Source organism: Oncorhynchus keta, chromosome 33 (genome assembly GCF_023373465.1).
Source record: "Oncorhynchus keta strain PuntledgeMale-10-30-2019 chromosome 33, Oket_V2, whole genome shotgun sequence".
NCBI lineage: Eukaryota > Metazoa > Chordata > Actinopteri > Salmoniformes > Salmonidae > Oncorhynchus > Oncorhynchus keta.
This window is the reverse complement of record NC_068453.1, coordinates 8,371,088-8,380,932: the sequence shown is the minus strand read 5'-3', so window position 1 is coordinate 8,380,932 and position 9,845 is coordinate 8,371,088. Positions and strand designations below refer to the sequence as shown.

At 40.4% G+C, this 9,845-nt stretch overlaps 2 protein-coding genes across 33 annotated transcripts in view; one reads left to right on the top strand and one right to left on the bottom strand.

Annotated features, from left to right (window-relative positions):
* Window positions 1-9,845, top strand: part of LOC118365925 (serine-rich adhesin for platelets-like) — a 137,117-nt gene that overhangs the window by 14,472 nt on the left and 112,800 nt on the right. For 18 of the 31 annotated variants that reach the window (XM_052491782.1, XM_052491778.1, XM_052491788.1 and 15 more), the window contains exons 1-6: window positions 91-495; window positions 699-817; window positions 950-995; window positions 1,127-1,224; window positions 1,367-1,848; window positions 1,957-2,039. In XM_052491782.1, coding sequence (XP_052347742.1) covers window positions 370-495; window positions 699-817; window positions 950-995; window positions 1,127-1,224; window positions 1,367-1,848; window positions 1,957-2,039 — 954 coding nt within the window. In that variant the 5' untranslated portion in view covers window positions 91-369. Of the gene's footprint in view, window positions 1-90; window positions 496-698; window positions 818-949; window positions 996-1,126; window positions 1,225-1,366; window positions 1,849-1,956; window positions 2,040-9,845 lie in introns of those variants that run through there. The other 13 variants (XM_052491787.1, XM_052491784.1, XM_052491764.1 and 10 more) reach the window with 6 other exon arrangements.
* Window positions 1-9,845, bottom strand: part of LOC118365872 (islet amyloid polypeptide) — a 127,865-nt gene that overhangs the window by 58,980 nt on the left and 59,040 nt on the right. The window lies entirely within an intron of this gene.

The window sequence follows — 9,845 nt, the reverse complement described above, 5'->3', positions numbered from 1 at the left end:
GTTCCAATCCTCATATATATACATTATGACAAAATAAAGAGCTTAATCTTTCAAGACATAAAGACATAGAAGCATACCCATTTATAAAGGTTCTACACATTCCATTTCTCCATAGCAATAGAATGTAAACATTCTATTTTGTGCCAAACATTGCCTACAACTCAATTCTAAGTGCAGCATATTGGACGACTCCACAGTAATTGATCATTCGCGACATTAACTTATTCCTGTTATTTCTAGAGCATCTCGTATATCTATAGTGCTGCATTTCTACCCCATCTTACCATGGATAGGGTTTGGTGCATTCCGGAGTTCACTTATGGTCCCACAAAGGTAATCTTTGGAGATGTTCATTTTAGCATACTGTAAATGCCTGTGCACAATGTGCATAACAAAGCATCATTATTGTCATTCTCTTCAAAGGAATTCTGCAGAAGCAGCCTTTATTTCCAGACTCTGCAGGCCTGCTGGGAGGAAACATATTACAATAAACAGGTTAGATTCATCACCCCAAAAAACATAAACAACAGAAAGAGAGTTGTATTTCAAGACAGTTTAGAGAAGATGGTCATAAGAGTTCTTAATAACACTCGCAAATTGTGATGCATGAACAGTTGTGAAATGTTGCGAGAGGCCCTTCAGAATGCACATGATATGGTATTTCGTGGCACTGTCTCCCACCTTACCTCATCTTGCAGAAGAAGCTCATGGTCCACTATCTGCTGCTCCAGAGTCAAGGCCAGGTCCCGCACCATGTCACCACGGAGCACATGAGCGACTGGCTGGTGTCTCAGGGCAAAAAATCCCTTAGGGAGAGGTGAGTACCACTTCATCATTCACCTTCACTGCCATTCCCTGCCACCAGCAGCACTCCAAGAGGTGTGGGTAAAATAAACAACAGAAAAATCGGAAGCCAGGAAAGTTGAATTGCTCTGTGCTTTATTTGAAGGGTGTGGAAGGAAACCCTGGAGGAAGGGAATGACCTCGCTCGGCTGGTAAGACAATGAGAGTTAGACACATACTACAAGTCAGTGAGCTCTTTACTAGCCTTTCAACAAGTAGTTAGTACAGCAGAATAGATATGTTGTGAAATTTCACTAATCGGACTTCCTGTTTTTTACGGCAGACATGGGAAGTCAACACTTGCCTAAAAATGATAGACATAGAGCACGAGGCTGTCTGCAAGCTCCGCCGCTCCTTGCACCCCATCTCGCCAGCTGACATGTGAGTTCCATGTACTGCCCTGCATATGACTTGATCCATTTATCTACACATCTGTAACTATGCAGAAACAGACTAAGACAGTGTTCTCTGTGAGCACATTGCACATCGTTTAGCTTTGTATTCTCCTTTTTGTTGATTTCAGCGACCCTAAGGTCCACAGCATCGTGGAAAGGGCTGTAAGGAGCATTATGGGCGAGCTGTCCAATGAGCCCCGTAGCAACCTGCTCAGCCCAGCCCAGGTGGTTGTGGAGGTGGTGCCCAGGCTCCTCCTGGCCCTGTGGATTCAGCCAAAGGAAGGCCATTCAGGGCACCCAATCCTAGTAAGCGGGATGGCTGTGGGCATGGTGGCGGCCGTAGTGGAGAAGCTCTCCAGCATGTTAAAGGCCCCTTCCCCTCAAATCCCTTTCTCCCGCGCTGCGGCTTTTGAATCTGTGTGGTCAATCCTCGGGAGAATCAGTCAGTCCTTCTCCACGGATGACCTCCAGAGCCCATTTTATGTGAGATCTGTCTGTGCCTTTGTGGCTGACGAGGTCCAGAGCTGCTTCCAGCCCCCTGCAGCCACCTTACCAGTCCTCCCTGTCGTCGCCGCGGCCATCTCCACCGCACCTCCAGACATCCTAGCAGGTGAGTAGCAATGATAGAGAGCACTCTGACAGATGCCTGTTGTGATGACATCTCGGTGACTTGTAGTAGTAGAGCTTATCAGGATTGTTGTTGTCACTCCTAACACAGAGGCAGACCCGGCTTCTTCCCACATGGAGGTTGTGAATATCAACGCTAACACAGAGGCAGACCAGGATTCTTCCCACCTGGAGGTTGTGGACATCACCGCTAACATAGAGGCAGACCAGGGTTGTGGACATCACCCATAACACACAGGCAGACTCTTCTTCCACCTTGAGGTTGTGGACATCACCCTAACATAGAGGCAGACCACCCATAACACACAGGCAGACACGGCATCTTCCCACCTTGAGAGGCAGACTGTGGACATCACCCCATAACATAGGCAGACACGGCATCTTCCCACCTGAGGTTGTGGACAGACCCAGGCAGACACGGCATCTTCCCACCTTGAGGTTGTGGACATCACCCATAACATACAGGCAGACACGGCATCTTCCCACCTTGAGGTTGTGGACATCACGATAACATACAGGCAGACACGGCATCTTCCCACCTTGAGGTTGTGGACATCACCCATAACACACAGGCAGACACGGCATCTTCCCACCTGGAGGTTGTGGACATAACATGTAAGACAGAGGAAGACCCGGCCTGTTCCCACCTGGAAGTTGCGGACATCGGCCCTAAAACAGAGGCAGACAGAGCTTGTTCCCACTTGGAGGTTGTGGAAATCACCCCTAAGACAGAGGCAGACCCGGCTAATTCACACCTTGAGGTTCAGGACATAACCCCTAAGACACAGCAAGATCCAGCTTCTTCCCACTTTGCTGTGAACATCACCCGTAACAAAGAGGCAGATCTGGTTTCTTTCCACCTAAATGTTGTGGACATCACTCCTAATAGAGAGGCAGAGCCCATCTCTTCCCTCTTGGAGGTTGTGGATGTCACACCTGAAGAAAGGACTCTCAAGATGGCCGTCTTCACCACTCTGCCAACTGACATCCAAGCAGGTGAGTAACACTGACAGGTGCCGTTTGTCATGACATCTTAGTAGAACCTTTCAACTGGCCAGTGTTTAGAACCTGCGGTTTGCATTTGTTTACATTCTGTCCCTCTTTTCTCCCTTTCCAGAGGATGTTTCTGTGGTCATCCCAGATGTCACCCCACATGTCACCAAGGATGTGACACTGGATGTTCCATGTAGAGCAGCATGCAAAGGGAAAGTCCGGCGATTTTTTTTCAGGCTTTGGAGGGCAGTGTGCTGCTGCGCCTGCCACAAGGAAGAGGAGGAACAATATTAGTTATTCATCAGACCTTCAGAAATGAGATTGAACCATAGACCATTAAATTATTTGCATTATAATAATTGGATTCAATTCTGCTTTTCCTGTTTACTACTTAATTTCAGAACATTTCTATAAACGTTCACTTTGCAAGTGTGGAGTAGGTTGTGTAAATAAGTGGGAAACATCCCAATTTTAATGCTTTTAATAATTTACTTACTACACGTAAACAAAACAAAAAAGTAGTATTTGACAACAACAAAAAAAGAGGGAGCTCAACCAACGTTGAGTTGAGGTGCAACCAAAACCTTTAATCATCATAGAAAACGAAAAGGCGCAACTCTTGCACACTATAAAAAATGAATGTTTTATTCAAGCAATGTTAAAAGATGAACATTTTGACCTAATCTACGACAATATGCAAGTTGTGTTTGCCCAGGAAAAGGGTGACCCAGACTCACCCTGGTTCTTGAGGTTGCAGACAGTGAAAAGATATCATTAAGTAAATGGGACTTTTCAAATCATGAATAAAAATATTTAATGAACATGAATTTAAATACAACTGACGTGAGGATCAGAGCAGGCTGGCTGACTGGCTATCCCTGAAAGCCCTCTAACTCTGTGTGGTTCATCTCAGCCAATAGGTTGTGTGGGTTGTCTTTCTCTCTGTGGGTGTGAATCACTATGACCTCTCCCTTGGCCTGCCCGTTGGCCTGATCAGAAGGCTTGTCATCTCTTTCCTTGCTGACATGAGCAGGAGGAATGGCATCTGGGGTAACCTCCTCCTCTCCCACCTCTCCCTACTGTCTGTGTTCGACTGAGGTCACTTGTTCTCTCTCCCTGGGTGTTGGATAATTCCTCCTCCACTGTGTCGGATAGTTCCTCCTCCACTGTGTGTTTGTGAGCTTGAAGTGTGTTATCCTCTTCTGGCTACCTCTTTAGGGGTGTGCACCTTAAATCTCTTTCGGTTTGTTGGGGGGTTCAGTTGTTTTGGGGAGAGTCTGAAGTTCGATCTCTTGCAATGAGTGTGGGGGCTGTCCTGTGGGGGTGTCCTACTCCCTCCTAAACTGTAATGACTGCGATGATGGAAAAAGTAGGAGGAGCCACCGAGACATGTGATGAGGGTAAGGAAGAGCACTCTGCAAGGACAGGATAGGACACATCACAACACTGCTGCTCATTCATATTCAAACCCACCATAGACTATGCATGCACTCATTGGCGCGCTCCCCCCCACACACACACAATGAACTTACCTGTACATATCAGAATCATACAATCAACGGCCACCTCTTCCACAACATTTCTTAATCCCCCACCTCAAACATGTTGAGTCAATACCAGATGCTGGAAAGGTGCTGGAATGCAGGTGCAGAAGGGTCTAGTATGTAATCATGTGATACCATGCGTACCCCATATCCTGTGTTTGTGTTGATGTTTTTGTATTGAACCTTTATTTAAACAGGGAGTCACATTGAGATTAAACATCTATTTTACAAGAGTGTCATATTGTCATATTGAACTACCAGAGAGAACCTTCTCTACATAGGAATTGTATAACATTTTTTCCATACATCAAAAATAATACTTTGCCAATCAGATAAGGCACCAAGAAGGCCTACGTTAATGGTTGAAAGTAACTTATGTCAGTGCGAATGAGTAACACTGAGTGTATATGCAAGCAAGAGGGTTATATTGGTGATTCCGCTTGCCACTTTATTGTTAAGCCAATGGGTTTTTGGTTTGAGTTTGTCTTGCCTTCACCTACTCAACATGGCATCTTATTGGCTGGTTTGCGTAGCTTGCTTACGAGGGGGGATGTTCCAGTTAGAATCGTCCCAGTGAACAAGCACCAAACCAGCGGTAAGTTGTTGGTTGCAAAGCACTGTACATCAAAAGTGATTTTTATACTCTCAAGTGATGATTTAAATGTACAATTTATATAAAATTGTTTGTAAATGTTATTCGAACATCACACATAAGATGCAGCGGTTTTTGGAGAATATTTGTTGTGCATTTTGTTGTAAAGAATTCCCGCCAGTTCTAGCTAGCAATTTACTGTGTCTGGTGGGGGGGTTCATATATTTTGTACAGTGCGTGAGTGCAGAGTTGGATGGTGAGACGTGCATTGCATGACGTGCAATTTTGTGCCGTTCCTAACAGGTACATTGTTAAAGATATTATATTGTAATTGTATTATTTTGGTAACTTTCCCAGTGAACAAGCACCAAACCAGCGTGCGTGAGTGCAGAGTTTTAAACAATTTATTTTTATTTTTATTAACAACAAATCAATACATGAGGGAACACAAGCATACATAGATTACAAACAATGGACAATCGAGCTCGGGGTACAATATCTCATTACAATTACACAAGGACCTTAAGGGACATGCATATACTTACAATTCTAACAGCTTTTTGTTAGTAGAGCATTTAACCGTCTTAAAATACAGTTCAATTTCTTTTTGTAGGATACGAAAATGTGGTTTTCTGTTTGTAAATTTACATTTGTGTATATGAAATTTGGCCAAAAGAATAATGAAATTAATTACATAAAAATGATTCCGCTTATTTCTATTGTATGTAAAGAATCCAAACAGTACATCTCTCCACAATAGTGTAAAATCTTCATAAATGTGTTCAATTATAAACCTACTGATGTCTTGCCACAGTTTTCGTACATGCACACAATGCCAAAAAAGATGCAACACTGTTTCTGGGTGGTCATTACAAAAGGAGCAATTTGAGTTTATGTTTTCCTTAAACTTCTTCATGATGTGGTTGGCAGGATAATATTTATGAATAATTTTAAAGGAAACTTCCTTAATTTTGTTAACAAGTAGGTCTGTGTGTGGCAACATCCAAACTTTTTTCTAACAGATATTATCAATAAATCCATTCCAATAACATCCTGCTGAAACAAGGATCGTATCGCTCTGTTGTTGAATGGACCAAAAAAGAAACACATCTTTCCTACTGATGAGTCAACAGGGTCAACAGAAGGTAGGCTCTGAGGGTCAGGTCTTGACAAGTTCCTGAACAACATAGCAACACCTGAGGGAATGGCATCTAAAACAATTGCAAAATCTTTAGGTGTTACAGGGACCTTGTAAAGTGATAAGAATTCTTTATAACTGAGTAAAAGACCCTCTGCATTTACCAGTTGGCTCACCAATAGGATATTATTTCTGAACCAATATTCTAAAAACAGAGAGGTATTTTTATACAATATATCCCGATTATTCCATATATAATATCTGTGTGGAGAAAAATTGTGTTTATAAATTAAGGACCATGACAAGAAAACCTGCCGATGAAAAGCAGAAAGTTTCACTGGAACTTTGTCAATATTATAATTGCAAAACAACATGAAGTTAAGGCCACCAAAAGTAGAGAAGACATGATGAGGAATAAAATTCCAGATAGAAGTGGGTCTTCTTAGGAATTGTTTTATCCAATTGATCTTGAAAGTATTATTTAAAGTAGTAAAATCCAGAAAATTCAGTCCACCATTCTCATAAGTGTTCATTACAACAGTTTTCCTAATGTAATGGGTACGGTTTCTCCAAAGAAAGTTGAAAAGCATCTGGTCTATCTCCTTGCTTATTTTACGGTCAAGATATAAAGATAGAGCACCATATGTTAGTCTAGAGATACCTTCAGCCTTGGTTATTAGGACTCTACCTTTTAAAGATAAGTCCCTCTGTAGCCATTGATTTAGTTTCTTCTGGGTTTTTTAATAAGAGGGTTAAAATTTAATAAGCCTCTAGACTTCTGATCCTTTGTAATGGTTATGCCTAAATATGTAAGTTCTTCTTTTACTGGAATACCATAATATGAAGGTGTCACACAATCTTTGACAGCCATGAGTTCACATTTCTTAATGTTAAGATATAGACCAGACGCTTTGGAAAAGGATTGTATCACATTGATCGATATGGGAATTTGGTTAGCGTCTTTCAGAAAGAGTGTGGTATCGTCAACCAGCTGGCTTATAATAATTTCTTTACCAGCTATGGAAATACCTTGTACAGGACTATTATTTAAAGAATTTGCAAGAAGTTGGGTGATTAATAAAAACAGGTATGGAGAGATAGGACAACCTTGCCTAATTCCTCTCTTTAACTCAAATCTAGGTGAGGTGCCATATTTCAATTTAATAGAGCTGTTACCATTTGCATAGAGAGTCTTAATAGCCTTACAGAAAAAAATCCCCAAAGCCAAGTCTCTCAAGGGAGTGGAAGAGAAACTGATGCTCTACTGTGTCAAATGCTTTATAAAAATCTAAAAATAATATGAAGCTATCCTCAGTTATTAGGTCTGAGTAGTCAAGTACGTCTAATACTAGTCTGACATTGTTAGAAATATGTCTGTTCCTCATGAAGCCAGACTGTGTTTCATCAATGATTGCATCCAGAACTTCTTTAATTATTTTTGCAAGTAGTGAGGCTAATATCTTATAGTCATTATTAAGAAGACAAATTGGACGCCAGTTATCGATGAGCAGCACTTCTTTTTTAGGCTTAGGTATCAGTGTTATTAACCCCTGACTCATTGTAGGAGGGAGAACATTGTTTTTAATACTCTCTAAAAAGACTTCAAATAGGAAGGGAGCTACTTGTTCAGAAAATAATTTGTAAAATTCTGATGTAATTCCATCAACACCTGGTGATTTATTGTTCTTTAGATGTTTGATAGACTCTATAATCTCTTCAACTTTGATGGGTTCATCACACTGTTTAGATTCTATATCACTGATAGAGTGAACATTATTCAGTGAGTTAAAAAACATATCTGTGGATTCCTGACAGTACGTAGAGCTATACAATTTTCTGTAAAAATTGCTGCAGTATTTAGCGATTAATTTTTGGTCATCTGTAATAACACCATCAATGTTTAACTTATGGATAGTGTTATTTTTAGAGTGAAATTTCTCAAGTCTAAAGAAATAGGATGAATTCTGTTCTCCTCCTCAATCCATTTTTCCTAGATCTAATAAAGGCTCCTTCTGCTTTTAATTTATATATATTATCCAGTTTATTTTGTAACTCAATTAGTTCCATCTTCTCCTCCCCCAAGAGGTCAGCTGGGGACCTCTGAGAAAGGGAAGTTATCTTAATGATCACCTTTTCCTCCTCAGCTCTTCTGGTCTTAGCAAGATTACTACCATATTTTCTAAGATATTTGGACACCTCAAATTTAAAGAGCTCCCAGTTCTTGCAATAAGATTTTTCTTCACAAGCCCTTTCCCAAAAGTGTGAGAGCAGATCTTTAACCTCAAATGTAACTATATCATTATTTAATAATGAGCTATTTAGCTTCCAGTAGGATGCTCTACCAAGGTTCGTATCAGGGGTAGATATTTTGATATCAATGTAAATAGCCTTATGGTCTGTGAGGGGAGTAGTACAAATATTTGTAGTAACACACTCACTATCAATACATTTGGATATAAGCCAAAAATCTATTCTGGATTGTCTGGAGCCTGTTTTGTTACTCCAAGTGAATGATCTGTCGGCCGGAAACCTCTCTCTCCATGTATCAGTAAGATCAAACTTTTCCATAAAAAGTATTAAACCCAAATTCTGATTGGTTGGCCTACCTGGGGGCCATCTATCAGTTGAATTATCTATTGTAATGTTAAAGTCCCCTCCTATCAATAATAACGAATTGGGAAATTTAGATAACCAATGAAGTATATGTTTCTCTATAGATTCAAGCAACTCATCATTCTCATGTTTGGTGTTGTACCCGTAGAAGTTTACAGTAATGAGTGTAATGTCATTGTAACTGATCACAAGACAAATAAAGTGACCAAAGGGGTCACATTCCGAGTGTAGAATATTACCACCAAAGGTATTTTTCATTGTAGTGACACCAGCAGAGCGTTCAGATCCATGGGAAAGCCAAATATCGTTGCCCCACTGTGACCTCCAGAAGTTGGCATCAGCAGAAATTGAGTGAGACTCTTGAAAAAAGCAAAAATCTGTTCGAAATTGTTTAGCAAATAAAAATAAGGCCTTGCGCTTCACACTGTTTCGTAACCCCCTAGCATTAAGAGATAATATAGACAAAGACAAAACAACAAAGATTATATAAAAGTATAAACTGTAGTAGGATGAGTCAAAGACGTAGGAGCAGGGAACGTAAACGATAAGGAACCGAGATCTGCACCATTTAAGTCAATTTAAAGTGAAAGTAGCTTATTCCATAACCTTTGAAATGCAACTCAACTGGAAATTATGTTCAAGACCAAACCAAGGGTTCTTGTAGTAAGAGAGACTAAAAACCCTCTTTAGTGTAATCAGGAACTATTCTGAGAAATCATACAAATAATAATTTAAATAAAAGGGTACCTACTATTTTAAGTACATATGAAAACTGATCATAAAATAATTGAATAACAAAATGTTTTACATATAAACGTTCCTAAGACCTTTTTTGGAAATAAGTATTAATAACTAAATAGAACAATAACCGTGTAAAGTCAGAGCAGACCTGTATGCCATTTAAAACAGTATCTTAGTTACTGTATACATAAAACATAAATTCAGCTTTCAATTGGATGGTGAGACGTGCATTGCATGACGTGCAATTTTGTGCCGTTCCTAACAGAATAAATCTACATGACTGGTGCTACATGTTGGAGTTCCGTGTCGATGACTGATTGTACACAACGCAAGAAGAGGTCTGTTACATATAAAACATT